The sequence below is a fragment of the Epinephelus lanceolatus genome, chromosome 9, assembly GCF_041903045.1.
Source record: "Epinephelus lanceolatus isolate andai-2023 chromosome 9, ASM4190304v1, whole genome shotgun sequence".
NCBI lineage: Eukaryota > Metazoa > Chordata > Actinopteri > Perciformes > Serranidae > Epinephelus > Epinephelus lanceolatus.
This window is the reverse complement of record NC_135742.1, coordinates 16320422-16336849: the sequence shown is the minus strand read 5'-3', so window position 1 is coordinate 16336849 and position 16428 is coordinate 16320422. Positions and strand designations below refer to the sequence as shown.

Sequence of the window (16428 nt, the reverse complement as noted above, 5' to 3'; positions counted from 1 at the left end):
GCAGAGCGGTTCGAAGTTCCATGATCCCGCCCGTCAACGCACGATTGGTCCATTTCTGTGTCGATCATTACGTCATTACTTAAAGGACTTCTGGGAAATGTAGTGTAAAAATATAATTCGATGAATAAACAGACAATATAATCAAGAAGAGCTTTCAAGTTTGTTTCCTTTGAGTGATTTGAATTGTGAAATCCACAGGACAGAGATTTGATAAATATTTATGATTTTAAATTATCGTCTGTGTGTTTTTTATCTTACATGCTACCATTGCCAATGGAAACAATTGAAATGTCAAATACGCACGTTTAAGTATTTCATATTTTAGGGGATTTTATCATAAAAAATATAACTCTAATTGTATTTATACGGATTATATAAACCTGCTAAAAACTGTGACTACATGTCATTGAACGTGACAACTTTGGAGGGTGAACAGTCTGTTAACAGTCAACAGTTCGCCATATCAGCAGAATCTGGCCGACCTGGACTTGGTGCCTAGTCAGCTGGCACAGGAGCAAGATTGCACAACTGTCCTGAACAAACTACAGAAGTGAGATCACTCAGAGCAAATAATGATGTTGTTGTGACTGACTGTAACTTACTTTATACCACTAGGTGACAGCAACAAGCTATAGTCAGGGGAGCTGAATGACACCATGTCAGAGCACTGTTAAACAAGTACAGGCTCTGTTGTATCCTTGTTTATCGTCTTTGGCAATGAATATATTCTTATTAGTTATTGTTGTTTCATTAAATATCAGTTGGCTAGTAGTGTCAACGATGCTAGCAACAGTAGAAAAACGTCGAGTAATTTAGCATGTAGTTCGCTTTATTACTGTTATTGTAATTAGCAACATTAGTGGTGTTGGCACCAACGGCTGAATTAAGCTAACCTAGCGTCAGCTATAGCAATTAGCATTAGTGACAGTGTGCTAGCATCTGTAGTAAGTTAGCTGTAGCAGAAGCAACAGCAGTGTTTAAAGCAGTTAATCTAAGTACTGTAAATAAATGTATGTATATATCAGTGGCAAAAGCAAGAGAAGTCAAAAAGGCAGCCAAAGCTGGGTTACCAACTGGGAAAAGTGGGCCCTTGATGTCCCAGGTGCACCCAGTGTCAGGTGGTTTTGCTAATTTAATGACTGTAGTGTTGTTTGGGGTTTTGTAGCTCTACAGTACAGTTTCATTGCCTAATCTTTTGGCCTTTCAGAGGGGCCATGTGTCAAAATATATGTTTAATAGCCAAATTGTTCTTGTTAATTTCGTGCCAAAACGGTTAGATAAGATAAGAGCTGTTGAATGGCACAACTATACACTCAGTACTATTTACACTATATACAACTTTCACTAATGCACATATGGAAACTCTAATATATATATATTAATAGATGTATGGGTATATATTGACAGCTGTACAGGATAATTGCACATTGGATGTAATACACACTTGGTGTTTAGTATTAAAATATAAAACAATGTAAGAATAATTTAAACAGTGTTGGGGAATAGATAAATATTGCACGGAGTAAATACTGCAATTGTTTTAGAGCTAAAACAATTAGGCACATGACTGATTAATGCTAGATAATTGGCAGAATTTTTATTTATTTTAGCCAAAATGACAAATATTTACTACTTACTGATGTGATAGTAAACTTCGGGTTTTCAACTGTTAATCGGACAGAACCAGTATTTTTAGGATGTTACCTTGGGCTTTGGGAAATTGTGATTGGCATATCTCATTATCTTCTTTGGCGATTAATTGATCAATCAAAGGAATTAATGGCAGATTAATCGCAGGGGTGCTGGAGCTTATCCCAGCTGACATTAGGCGAGAGGCGGGGTACACCCTGGACAGGTCACCAGACTATCACAGGGCTGACACATAGAGACAGACAACCATTCACACTCACATTCACACCTACAGGCAATTTAGAGTCAGTCACCAATTAACCTGCATGTGTTTGGACTGTGGGAGCACCCGGAGAAAACCCACGCTGACATGGGGAGAACATGCGAATTCCGCACACTGTGAGGCGACATGCTACCCACTGTGCCGTCCTGGCAGATTAATCAGTACTGTGTAAAAATGTTCCCTAATAAATTTGTTTTAATGAAACAACCATGACCAAATACACTGATATATACTGCAGACTTAACTCATGAGGTCCACATGGAGCCAACAGCAATTTTTCTTCCCTACTTAACAAGTAATCTAGCAATGGTAATTTTGTCTTGATGAACAATAGGAGTGATTGGAGTAAAACTGTTACTCGTGACAGCAGCTGTGGGAGTAATAAAAATATCTGCCAACTCTGTTTCAGATCCTGCACTGAGTGAAAAATCAGAGGCGCCAAAGTGACTCATTCTGATGTGCACAAAGCTCAGGGTGCAGAGGGCAGATGCTGCTGATACTGGTGTCCCTTCTCTGCTGTGTCCATGCGGCCGAGGCCTGTCTGCAGTGTGACCGCAGTATCAGGCGCCTACATGAGGACTTTGTCCTGTCTGCTCCCACTGTGGACGACCAGATTGAAATGAAAAAGATTTCTGAGCATGCCTATGTGACCTACAGAGAGACCAGTCTGGAACGAAAGGGAGTCATTGGTGAGATCAAAAACTGATCTGCCACTAAACAATGTGGCTGTCTTCGCAGATTTCATTGATCTAGACTGAGCTGGGGGAAAAATTCTTCTACTATGGCATCTTGTTTTAATAATCTGCAGAGCATTATACATTTCTGAAATCTTGTCCACTTAGAAATATTTAAAACCATGTTAAAATTCAGTGTATCTGTGAAATGCAGCTGCCTAATTTGAGCTTACTGTAGTCTCTTCCTTGTGTGTTTGATAATTGTATGTCCTGTCCGTTGTGTTTTATTCCTATTTAAACTGTAACTGGCGTGTTGTCTTTCCATCTCAAGGGACAATGCTGATAATAACCTTAAGCACTTAATATCTCACATCTTGTCTCTTAGTTTCCTTACATTTTTCCCATATATTGTCAGTTCTTCCTGTTCTAGCCATTGCAGCTTTTACTGCTATGGCCCTCACTTGTTCTGAATAAAAGTATGAGTGACCTGCCTAAACTGTAGAGTATTAAAACCAGTAAAACATTACTGTCTGTTTCCCACCGATTAGATCCCACCACTCTGTACAGAGCCAGAACTGAGTACCAGAGTGAATTTGACCGCTTCTTGAAAACCCCGCACACTGGTGAGAAACAAAATTCTCCCACATCATCACTGAATATATTTAGGTATGATACTGTGATCACAACACACTTAATGTCCACCAGATGTTAAGACAAATCCTCCTCTTATTTTAAAGGATCTGTGACATTTGAAGCCATTCAGATCCTGGAGAAGGGCAGAAAGATCTTAGAAAAACACTTGGACACATTCATCCATGATGGTAATTGACTTGAATAGCAGTGAGTGCCCTGCACAGTATGAGGCAGGGCACTTTGTGTAAGTCATTGTCATGTACAAGATGCATTAGTTACAGACCATTTGTTTGTCTCTCCCTCAGGATTGTGCCCCAACAAGTGTGGTAAGTTTGCTCTGCCTGATCCTTCCCTCTGTATCTGTGTAAATCCTTTGTGTATGTACTAAATATATATATATATATATATATATATATATATATATATATGTATCAGTGCATGTTTACAGAACATGTGGGTGTGCATGTGTGTGTGGTATGGTCTTCAGGGCTTTTGAAACGCAGAGTAATGGATTGCTTCTCTTGCCGCTACAAGATGTACATCTGTCCCTCTCCCTCTGGTCAGCAGGACTGCAGTGGTATGTTTTTATTTGTTTGTATGTGTGTGTGTGCATGTTGTTGGCGAGTGGTTGCGGGCTCGTCCTACGTATGTACTAGGAGCACAGAGTACATCGACACAAGCTGTCACGAGTGTGTAAATGTGTTCCTAAGCAAGGCACTGCTGCTGCCAGTCCATGTGCACAGCTAATGAAAAAGATTACTCAAGTAATCCCGATGCAAATGAATGAAGCGTCTCTCTTTTTCTCTCCTCCCTCCTTTTCTCCAGAGTACCCAGTGCAGGCAGAGGAGGGAGGCCAGGCAGTGCTGAACTGTTTCCTCCCGTGGCATCGCCTTCTGTTGGGAAGAACAGAGTACCACTACTCCTGGGCCCCCGGAGTGCCAGGAACTAAAAAGGTCCCTCTGCCATCACTGGATGTTTCTCAAACGTGTACACACAGATGCATAAGTAGTAGCTCAGCACTTTAAAACCACTCTGCATACTTCCTGATTTCCATGTATGACATTCTGTTCCTTATTTAGCTGCATGAATATGCAACTTTGCTGTCCTACACCCACTAACTTACAGCTCTCACTTCCTAATTTGTGTGTGCAGCTGAACACCAGTGACTTCAAAGCCTTGGTGGTGACAGACGACTCATCTGTGGTCTTAAATCAGCTGGATGAGGATGAGCAGGGAACATATCACTGCTCTCTGCAGGGCCGTGATGGAACCGTCTTCTACCGAGTCACTTTCCTACTCACTGGTAGAGTACAGCCCTCAGATAGAAGAAAAGATAGATGGAAGAACCGTCAGATAATTTAACTCTGAAAAGGCAAACAGTGACATCACATTGAGTTAATTCAGCACATATTAACAGCTGCCAAACAAGAGAACAAACACTCCAATAAACATTTGTGAACTCTAAATAATTGGCAGTAAATGACACACTTGAAGATCTGTAAAACAGTGAGCTGCTTACATGAGATGAATGTCTCACTCCTGGTGTTCTAGTTCAAGTGCTCCTTAAATTTTAGTCTTCAGGCCCATGGAGATGTTAAAGGTTCTCTATGCAACGCTCGGAGTGTTAATATAGCAGCAATTTGGTTTGTTAAGTGGACGACAGCAGCATGGAAGCATAGCGCCCTCCCTTCAGTTTCGTCAGCACTGTTGCCGTTGTTTACTGTGTGCTGCTCACCGCCAGCTTAAGCGGGCCTTGTACTTCTGAGTTAAATTGACTCCATACCCACGGCATAAGCTGTCGTGCACTTCACCAAAAATGTAACTACACGTCACAGTGATGCAGACCACCTCTTCATTTTCGGAAACTGAAAACCATTTTCCCCAGTTGGAACCATAGGTGGAAGCATATTAAGACTGTGTGTAATTAATCCTGGCTTCATATGAATAAAGGAAATTCCACTAGCCACTGAGCTAATTTTTGCAAAGGGAAATTTCAACGGCTTATGCTAATAAAGTTAGCATGTTGTATTTGTGGGGAAAACGTATCTAGCAAAAGATAGTTGTTTAGTCTGTGAAACTTGTCACAATTGTTACAATGGAGACCAATTTTGTACGTGTGTCTAATACTGTCGCCTTTTTTTTGTGTGTTTTAGCCTAGTTCAGACCAATGATTCGTGATGAGACAAAACCATTTTTCTTTGCAGAGAAAAGTTGTAGCGTTGCGAATTAGCCGGTCTGAGATCGACTCTAACCGGCTGATGGTGTCATGTGCAACTCAGCTATTCAAATCACCAGTGGCCGGTTTTGCTACGTAAAGCATGTCACCTGTTTCTACAGCCAATCTGCTTGCAGTGAAGTCTGCTGGTCAAGTCAAAATGACCACAGACGGCGTGTTCGCTTGCTGTGGCAGGTGCTCCATTCCCGCTGAGCCCTTTGTTTCTGTCCTCATGGTGTGTCAGTGTCAGACGGTGGGTAGCTGCTGCTGCTCACTGATCAACACAGACACATGACTGCACAAGTATATGCTCACAACAACACAGCAACTTGCGAAGGCCACGGCAAGCTCGCCGTAGAACATCTATAAATCAGTTTTTATGTTGAGAACCGTCTCCAGACAACTCATATGCTCTGAATTACGCATAGAGCCCCTTTAAAGGATATTCAGGAGGCCACGTCCAAAATTAGAAACACAGCAGTTAATTTCAAAGAAATTAATTCACGACATGTTCAAAAGGTAAACTAAAGGCTTATAATTAGTATATGCGTATGTGTGTGTGTCTGAGTTTGTGGTTTGTGTCTGTGGGCTGGACGCTGGGTGTGTCCATTTTTTTATGTGGGTTGGTGTTTTTTCTCTTTTTTTGTTGCTGTGTTGACTTTCTTGTATTTTATAGAGCGCATACTTCCATACATGTCTCTTATTGCTGTATGGATTTTAATAAAGAGCACATTTGGTTTCACATCAGGTGAAATGAACTGTATTCTGCAAATTGAAAACTACTTCTAAAAAGTGGTTTCATTCTCCACATCAGTTCTGTACCTAAAGCTTTCAGTTCCAGCAATAACCTGCTAAATGAACAAGATAAATCCTCCCTGAAAGAAAGCCTTTTGTAGATGGAGTCCATGGCCGACTGTGTGTTAGTGTGGAGGATGGTGACCTGTGAAAACCCCTCGTCATTGTCAAAATGTCAGAAAGTCTTGCCTCCATATTTCCCGTCTACAAATCTATAAGCTCAACTGTTATTTTCACCCTCTATCTTCACAGTCGCCTCTTTGTCCGACCAAACTCACCGACCTGTCGTCACTCTGCCCTTCCTGCCTCACGGAGACAACTACTCACCTTTTCAACCTACTGCGGGCCTGCTGGTGCCAGTCATCGCCATGGTTACCGCTCTGAGCCTGGCAGCGAGCGTAGGCCTCGCAGTCGTCCTGGGGTGAGAGACACTAAGTGGGCGGAGGGGAGAGAGCGAGGAGTGGAGGTTAGCAGGAAGGGGTGGATGTGAAAGAGGTGACACGGAGCAGTGAGCGAGCATGACAAACTAAATGATGCAAGACGAAGGAAGTGGTGGCGTGGTCATGTAGTTTGAGGAGTGAATCATGATTCATGAGGCTTAGGTGTATGTCACACGAAGCTACAATAGCTTTATAAATAAGTTAATTGTTTACAGTTGGGGCGATTATGTCACTAAGCTGTTTTCTCTGAGAGTATCATCACTTTTTCCAGGAAGTGATGTCACCTGAAAATTCACAGGTGTTAGCTGAGATTATAACACGCAGATGGGCAGGTTTTTCCATTATTTGTTGTTGTTTTTTTGATTAAGTTAGGACTTTAAATTAACGTAACTGTGTTTGTGATCTTTGTAGACTGATGATGAGTCAGAGGAGAGCTGCAGAGGTGCCAAGGAGAAGGAGGAAGGAGGGAAAAAATAAACAAAACCCAGTGTGATGAAGATTTTTTACACAGTCAATACACACCTTGATGACAGGGAGGTTTTACTCACTTCAGCTGTGACATTTCTCTCAGTGGCTGAATAAATTTCCCAGCACACAATGCCAAGTCACGTCTAAAAATGACATGGAAGTGAGAAAATATTTGTAAATGAGGCTTCATAAAGCATAAAGGGTGTAAAGATGTTTTTGATAAACATGTTTTAAACAATAGAACAAATCCAAAACACTGACATTGTGAATCATGGTGAATCAAACCAGATCTTGCTCATAAAACAGAGCTCAGTGTTGTAATAAAACCAGAGCATACAACACACACACACACACTTAAACACACCCACCAAAAGTCCCCCAGAAACCGCTCAACTTTCCGTAACATTAAGCACCAGCTCGCCAGAACACATTGGTGATCTGACCCCAGCAGGGTCACGTTTCCCCTCAGTGGAGTGATGGCGTTGTCACGTGGGCGTTTATGAGAGGAGTCGGGGATGAGGTAAATCTCCTGGATTACAGTGTTTTTTTGTTTTTTCCAGAGATTAATAATCCCAGCCATCCAATTAATCCTGGATAATCCCCCTGTGGGAGGAAGGGGCAAACGGGAAAGGGTGAAAGCTAGCAGCAGATGTTTTCATCAGGGTTTCTTTTCATGTTTATTTACCTATATATTCATTCAGAGAGTGAACAAGGGCTTTTTTGTGTTACTAATAATGTTCTTCTCATTCTGAAGTCACCACATCTTGCGACACCATTGCCAGACTTTTTAATTCTCTGTCTCCGTCTGCCCCCAGTGCGCTCTCTGTACATTTTGATGACGCAAGCTGATTCAAAAAATAGTCACCTCTGCTATTTACACAAGTTCTGTTATGATCACCACCACCTCCTCGTCATCAACTCTGCACGTTGGTCACATGCCGTATTTCCGCTCACTGTTTTTTATCTGTCATGACCTTGTGCTTTTGTCAGCACCTCGCTGGATGTTGATGTAAATGTCAAACTTCCTGTGTCGGAGCAATAAACGTCATCATTGTTATCAACAAGAGTTAATTCACACACATCTCTCAGCATTGTGTCAGGCTCTGATGAGCTTACATACTGTAGGAAAGATGATCTGAACCAAATGAAAATGAAAGCAAGTGACTGACAGATGTATGAGTCAGAGCAACGAGGAATTAAATACCTAAGTCACCTATGAGATCAGTAATCACTGCTCAGGTTTTTCAGGGAAATTTCTAACAAACTTTTTGAATCAGAGATAGTCAGTGCGGGTCATGACAAATGTAACAGGGCTTGTGATGATACAGTGTGAGGGTGTGTGTGTGTGGATGTTGAGGCCTGCATGGATGGTGACAGGATGTATGTGCGGTGCAGTTTCCTGTCTGGCTGCTGAGGTGGGGGCGAATGTTGAAAAAAGAAACCGTTCTTTAAGACTCCCTCACACAGAGACAGTCACGTCACGATCTTCCAACCCGACAGACCTCGTCTCTTCACTGCGGGTTCATATGAGTGTGTTCAAGCCTAAAGTGCAGGTTGAGGCTACAGTAAATGCACGCTCAGCAGCTCCACTGACAGCCGTGATGAACTGTGTGCTCAAGTGTGTGTGTGTGTGTGTATGTGTGTGTGTGTGTGTGTGTGTGTGGATTGAAATCGCAGCCTCAGCAGGGGGAGAGCATGACAAAGTGGGAGTGCTGCTGAGGGGCCAGCAGGCAGCGGCGGGGGAGGAAAAGAAGGGAAGTGGGAACATGAGGAAAGTGGAGTCAGAGGTTTGAGTGGGAGACGTATGTGGGAAGGCAGAGTGCTTTGAATGTGGGTTATGAGGAAATGAAGACAAAGACGTCAGATTACACTTTGATATAAACTATCCCACATTGCACATAAAGTATGTTTCTCTGAGGGTTACAGAACAATGAGTGTCCTCTATCTGGGGGTGGAGAGACGTCTGAAATATCCTACTCAATTAAAATTACTGGAATTAAATATTACTCATGTAGAACTGAGACAAAACGCACAGAACAAGTCTTACAACAGAGTTAAAGATCATTAAAACCCCTTTATGTTTATTAACACTCTAAAAGCTATTCTGCTTCATCAGAAATGTGTTTGATCACATTTGGATCCAAATATTGCTCAATCTCGACTGGAGCACAGGTTTACGTAACATCATCCTTTCCAATCTGAGTCCTCCCCCTCTTGTAAACCAGTTAGATGATCACACAGATACAGAAATGACCCATGTAAAATAATCAGAATTGCTCCAACTTCAATAGAAAATGTGGGGTTCATATAGGACCCTAACAGTCAATGGGTGTCTTGGGTGATCCGATCACAAGCAGACAGCACTAAGGGTGCTTTCAGACCTAGAGTTATCTTGCTTTGGTCCGAATCAGGGACTAATTTTGTTGTGTATAATTGCCTAGAGTTGGTTCGTGTTCTCACAGCAGCATTTACAAGTGGACCTGAGCGAGAAAGCTGCTCTTGATTGGTCAGAATTTCCATACGGGAAAACAATGTTTTGATGCATTGGATGTGCTGAGTGTGCATATTAAGGCAGTACAGGAGGAGGTGCACATTAATAATCCTCCAGGACTGTAACATGCTCATGTTTAACCCAATGTGTCATGTGACTACAGTTGGTTCGGATCAAGGTCGGAACACGTTCTCACCACAAACAAACCACACCAGAATTTGTTTGTAACCGGACCAAGACCACCTCTTCAAGAAGGTCTCAGTCTGGTTGTTTTGGTGCGCACCCGAGTGCGATTGCTGTGTTCACACCTGCACAAACAAACTGCACTTACCGAACTGAACTCGAGTTCGATTGAACTGAGCCAAACAGGGCAGGTGTGAAAGCACCCTAAATGATCCAATCGCTGAAATCACTTACGGAGGTGTTCTGAGACACATTTGACCTCAGTCTTTTTGTCAGTGCATCCTGATGCATCCCCAACAAGGATTATGTCATCAATGCAGGACATTATTGTTGTTATGGTGACAGTGACAATGCTCTGCATCTTGCTCATTTGACGGCAAGTGAGACAAAGTTTTGCATGACCGTCCAACGTTTTGTCCAATTGGAGGAGACGTGTTGGATTCTACTGACAGATACCTCCAGCTGGGCTGACATAACCGCTAACGTTACTAGCAAGCATGCTAGCGAGTGTGGGCGTAATAACTACGCATGGAACTCTTTGACTTTTCTGTGCAAGTGACCTAGACCAGTGAATCCCAACTGGTGCAGCCACAGGGTCCAGATTTCTCCTTAGTTAAGAGTTCAAGGCCCACAGAGGTTAATATACTCAGCGTCATAGTTGCATTTGGCCATGTTGTCAAGCTAGTTTGCTGACTCTTTCAAGCAACTGTCCGATAGTCACTCACTCTACAGCAGGAAACTGCACTTCAAAGTAAAAAGCTCTGTGTAATTTTTACAAACTTAACACGTTTGTACGTCACTTGCGGTCCATTCAGAATGGACTTGTGACCCACTTCTGGACCGTGACCCACCAGTTGGGAACCACTGACCCAGACAGTAACAATATCTGAACACAAGTACACCAGTTGTAGATCCATGATAGACACAGGTGTGAATGGCGATGTGTCTCAGCTGTCCATTTGTGTTCAGATCACTGACAAACACGTTAATACCAGGTGTAAACAAGCCCATGAAAAGAAACGTAAAGGGCCTTTGAGGTCTTCAAGGAGGAGCCAACATCCTAACATAACAACATGCAAACACCCTATCAGCTGTCTCCAATTCATTGCTGTCTTACAGTGAACCTTGAAAAGTGTTATTTTAATATTTAACACTATTAAAGGAAAAAATAATGATCATTTGAGTTTAATAATGAGTGATGACCATATTTTCCTGCTAGAAAGCTCTCTAGCAAATTTCCTTAAGGGAAAAGAGGATCACTGCAAACTTCCATAGGATGCACATCCTGTTTGCTGAGCTGAAGCTTCCCTCTGGCTTTCCTAGTTGAGCACTTGACTTTAACAGCAATCTTCTCAAAGGACACTGTAAGTCTGGTAATGTTCTGCGTTTCTTATTGTCAGTAATCCCATGAAAAGCCCAAGTTTGACACATCTTATTCCTCTGTGCCATAACCTCCATCATGTTTCATTGTTTTCTGGGGCTGCCTCTCCATTAGCCTGTGCTGGTTGGAGCTAAATTAATGGATGGAAAAAATACTGAGGGTTGCATTTGAGGTATTATATTTAGGGAAATTAACATAGGTCTTTCAAGATTTATAGACAAATATATGTTGAGGGTTTTTTTAATCTCTCCTTCAGAAGGCTGAAGACAGTGGCACCTAAAATTTAGGACTGGGTGGATGTAATATGTATGTGACGGAAAAGTTGACTTAACTGATTGAGCACTTATCGCCGAGTAGATCGGACTTTGTATGAGAGAACATGTAAACTGAAGAATCCCTTGGTTCATTGCTACAGGGGAGCACAGGGACAGAGATTTTTCAGGCAGTTTTATCTAATTTTTATTTATTTTAGTATTTTTTGTTGTCTTTTTTTTCCTTTGTTTTCTGTCCTTCCTATTCTTCTCTCTATTCCAAACTCATCAAGAGGTCCACTTGGGTTCCCACTTGGGAAAAAAAGTAGAAGGACGGAAGAGTTTTTAATATAAATATTTCTTTAACTTTTTTAAAGATTGATGTCTTGTTGATCTTTTAATCTGAACTGTTGACAATAACAAAAAATATAGAATATTACTAGCTATGAGTTGAAGTAAAATGTGCTCAGAGTGCAAATGTATGAAAAAATTAATCACTTAATTATGGGACAGTTTTCAGTAAGTTACTTTACACTTCAAAAAGAAGCTTGTGTGTGGTGCAGGCCTAAACCCTCAGAGAATGAACAGGAACTATATCTAAAATTTTAGTAAAACCAGTGCACTCTGCAGCAGTTTCACTGTGATTCAGGTGTTTATATTTTAGTGCAATTGGCATTAATGTCACAGGAAAGAAAGATTCATGTGCTCCAGATTTCCCAGCAGTGCAACATTTTACTTTTCACGAGGATTTAAAAAGCGGCAACAACAAATGTTAAGCACTGAGAGGAAAGTGTTACTGTGTGTATGACCTGCATGAGAACAGAAGCTGCGATGGCCCAGAGGAGCTCAGGTTTAAGCTAACCCAAATAACTCAACTCTGAGGGCTGCTGTTTTGAGGGCAGGGTGAGGGGGCGGGGTTTAGACTCTCTGCATCACGTCATTCAACACAAAAACACGGGATAACCCCAAACAACCACGTGCGCGGTAGGAAAATCAAGCAGACGTCAGTGTCCATATGAGGAGTGACGGGCAGGCCATATATGGTCGTTCCGCCTGTGACGGTGTTCCTTCTGTGGAAAAACAAAGGCGGGGTTGGGCTGGTCACGCCCCTCTGACAGCTGTTATCAATGAACAAGTGAAACTCTCAATCTAAAGCCGATTTTAACAGAGCTGACGGAAAGTACTCTCAAGATACATCTGCAGGAGATCCTCCAAGAGTACTTTACCCACGGCTTTAAATTATTACAGAGAAAAAACACTTTATTTTTTTATTATTTGATATTTTTAGCTGTGAAGAACAAAAAGTTTATTATTTATTATTTTTAAGTTATTGTTAACACACTTTTTCAGCCATGACTTCAAGCTGCGAGCCTCTGGAAATAACTGGCAACGAGCTGGTTCACATACTCAGGACCCCCCGGGACCAGTACACCTCCGCTGGGTGCGCGGTGCTGGACTGCAGACCCTTCCTCGACTTTTCCTTTGCGCACATCCGCGAGTCCCGCAACGTCAACTGGAACTCAATGCTGCGCCGGAGGTCCAAGAGCTCGGTGGTGGCTCTGGAGTGGCTCATCCCGGACAAGGCTCTCCTGGGCCGGCTGCGGCGCGGCGAGTTCTCCCCGCTGGTGGTGGTGGATGAGAGGAGCCGCTCAGTGGCCGAGCTGAAGGCAGAGAGTGTGGCCCAGATGCTGCTCACAGCCCTGCAGAACGAGGTCCAGACACAAATCTGCTTTCTACAAGGTAATAGGACTTTTTAAATTTATTTTTACGCACCAAAATGTATCATTTGGACTCTACTATTTTATTTCTTTTTTTTTTAAAGAAAAATATGAATATATTTTTAAGTACAAGAGTGTAATTGTCAGTGTAAAGGATAAAGGATGAAATTTTATATATTTAAAGGCTTATATTTTATGTTTGCCACATAATTATTATTGTTTCATGCATAACACATTTTTTAAGGAGGTCTTTGGTGAAAGCTTGGGGCTTAGCTAATACTGCGTGACCTCCATTTAGGTGGATTTGAGGGATTTTCGGAGGCCTATCCAGAGCTCTGTTACAGCTCAGCCAGCAATCACCTCCCTACAGTGGAACCAGAGCCAACAGTGACGGGTCGGAGGACACCAGCATATGATCAGGTAAGAGAATTCATCTCTATGTGAGGTTAAACACAATACATAATACAATACAACTCTTTAAGTAATGGAAATATTTCTGAATTTCCAATCTGTATGGTGATGATTCTTGTTTTTAAACATAGATTCTGTCTTTATTTTTTAACAGGATGGTCCAGTGGAGCTGCTGCCCTTCCTGTTTTTGGGCAGTGCCATCCACTCGTCCCGCAGAGAGACCCTCGCAGCAGCAGGCATCACAGCTGTGCTCAATGTTTCCTCCACGTGCCCTAACTTCTACGAGGGGGAGTTTCAGTACCTGAGGCTCACCGTGGAGGACAGCCTCGCTGCTGACATCAGGGCCTGCTTCTCCACGGCCATCGCCTTCATTGGTGAGTTCCTCCCCTAGACGTCCAGATATCAACCTGTGTGTAGCGTGACCTGAAAATAAAAGTAGACCCACCAAACACACAGTTAATTAGTCTTGTCTTAGTTAAGTGAGTCATCTTTTTACACTCTTGATGAAACATAAATTATCCAAAGCATTTCTCTAAGCAGCTTGTACAGCTATAATCCACTCTGTAGCCCAGATTTATGGGCCAACAGTGTAACCGTCCGATTACAAAACAACTGGATTAAACTGCACAAGTTGTAGAAGAGAATTTTTTTTCTTTTTGCCTGTTTTGACCTCTTACGTTGCAAACTTCAGTTCAGGAGATGACAGATTAGGATTTGTAAGACCTAACTTCACTAGTGGTGGATTAGTTTTAATTTCTGGGTCGATTTTTTTCCTTCAGTCCCTCAGTTTAAAGCTTTCTATGTATTTCTGCTAGTACAACATTTTCACTGATGTTAAAGAAACTGATGTGAAGTGGAACACAATATGCTAATCTCTCTTCCTCTTTCCGCCTTGTCTTTTTTCCGCTCTCCGCCTACAGACTCAGTGAAGCAGAGTGGTGGTCGGGTGCTGGTGCACTGCCAGGCAGGTATTTCTCGCTCTGCCACCATCTGTCTGGCCTACCTCATGCACACGCAGCGCGTCAGGCTGGATGAAGCCTTTGACTTTGTGAAGCAGCGACGTCAGGTCATTTCTCCAAACCTGGCCTTCATGGGTCAGCTGCTGCAGTTTGAGACAGATGTGCTCTGTCAGGGATGAAAGCACAGACGAATGAGGAGGAAGGAAACACATATGACTGTTCTTTATAATCAATTCTCCTGCCTGGTGTAGGTGTTGACTCAGAGCATTATCAGGACTCATTTGTACAAATGCTTGTACGATTGAGGCGACGTTGTACATTCAGCGAAAAGCTACTGGTGCTGCTGGTGAATCTGGAGAAACTGACAAACAGCAGCTGGCGATATAAACCTGTTATGAACAATTGTGTTTCTCAGCCAGCAAGTCGGAGCAGCTATGAGGTAATTTCCCTGACGTTTTATACTCGAGGGAAATGGTGCCTGCTTGTCTGGTTTTGCATGTTACTGTGTTTGAATTATGTGCCTGGTGTTTTACAAGGGCTGTCTTATTTTCATACTGAAAATCATTCCTTCACATTTACGACCACTGTGACATGACGTCTTTTTATGAGACAACACTGTGTTAACTACTTAAGGCAATACTGGATGAATTACTGGTCTAATTTATGAAACAATGCACCAACTACTGTTGGTGTCTTATCATGCTGTATCCTGAGATAGATTACACTTTGTCAAAGCTGGAAGAAACTGTTTTTATGTGTGTATAGAGTTTTTATTTTTATTTATTACCTGTTCTGACAGTGTTAGCATTATTACTGTCTGTTTATGCACTTTATACCTTCAAGGTTTGGCTGATTCCTGCTGTTTTTTCCACTAAAATAAAAACATGCTGGAGAACACTGAGTCTGGTTCACTCCTTATTTTATACAAACTGTAACACACATATCCAAAAAGATACAGTCACTATATGGTCCACATTACACATGCATATGTTCACACTGACCTTGCTACACTCTTGCTCAACCACGGGGTATTAAAATTGTGCATTGCGGAGTGTTTTGGAGGATTATCCACAGAGAATGGGTTTTACAGTCTGAAGTCCTTTTTGACCTCAACAACCACTGACATAAATTTCACATCCACTTATTCAGGTTTTGAGAACAACTGTGGATGATGTGAGCACACTTGAAAGAGAGCAGGACGCCTTTAAGGAAGTTTGGAAAGTCAACTGAAGAACTGTTTCCTCATACGCATACTACTAATACATTTTTTACAAACTGCATGTGGCTTTAGTTTCCTCATTTTGCAAAATCCCAGCTGAGCTATTATCATATCCACAAACATGTCAACATGTCTGTTAGAAGAATATGAGGTCATATGAGGCGCAGTTTAAACAAAAAGCAGTGAACTTAGACCAAACAGGCAGAGGCGACAAAGAGCTACCGCTGATGGTGCATTAAAGACCAGCTGCCACCACTACCTCATCCCCTAATGCTAACTGTGCCACCCACGCCCTTTTGAAAAAGCTAAAACAATTCACTTCCTCTCATTTGAAAGTATCCATTACCCAAAATGTACGCAAACGTAACTGCTGCCTCTTGACTTCTTCCTCCCATCAGCCATAGGTTTCCAGACACAGAAGAGAAATGCCCCTCGGAGTTTTCAGGTTTTGGTCGAGACTTGAGCTGAAACCCAGAAAAATAACATTTGTTTTGGTTTGTGTTCATTTGGACTCACAGTCACATTCAGTTTAGGTCATTTAGAGTATCAGACCCTCATCTGTTTAGGCCAAAATGTGCTGCACATATATATATCCCTGCTCAGTTAGATAAAGACTTATTGTAGGGCCTGAGATTCAATTTATATGATTGAAAACGTCCACACTTTAATCCATCCAAC

General features: G+C 42.1%; 2 protein-coding genes across 4 annotated transcripts; both read left to right on the top strand.

Annotated features, from left to right (window-relative positions):
* The first annotated feature begins 434 nt into the window (after window positions 1-434).
* Window positions 435-8194, top strand: izumo1 (izumo sperm-oocyte fusion 1). Of its 3 annotated transcripts, none has more exons than XM_033620296.2 (10): window positions 435-550; window positions 2322-2601; window positions 3135-3209; window positions 3324-3407; window positions 3525-3545; window positions 3707-3796; window positions 4045-4172; window positions 4372-4522; window positions 6482-6650; window positions 7081-8194. In XM_033620296.2, the coding sequence occupies exons 2-10, from the start codon at window positions 2400-2402 to the stop codon at window positions 7160-7162; spliced, it is 1002 nt and encodes a 333-aa protein (XP_033476187.2). In that variant the 5' UTR covers window positions 435-550; window positions 2322-2399; the 3' UTR covers window positions 7163-8194. The 3 variants fall into 3 exon arrangements, with proteins under 3 accessions (XP_033476187.2, XP_078026741.1, XP_033476185.2); XM_033620294.2 differs by lacking the exon at window positions 435-550 and adding an exon at window positions 1362-2221; XM_078170615.1 differs by lacking the exon at window positions 3324-3407.
* A 4385-nt stretch (window positions 8195-12579) lies between these two features.
* Window positions 12580-15432, top strand: dusp2 (dual specificity phosphatase 2). The gene is made up of 4 exons (XM_033618681.2): window positions 12580-13183; window positions 13460-13581; window positions 13727-13946; window positions 14493-15432. Exons 1-4 carry the CDS (start codon window positions 12796-12798, stop codon window positions 14708-14710), a joined length of 948 nt encoding a protein of 315 aa, XP_033474572.1. The 5' UTR covers window positions 12580-12795; the 3' UTR covers window positions 14711-15432.
* Window positions 15433-16428: the final 996 nt, after the last annotated feature.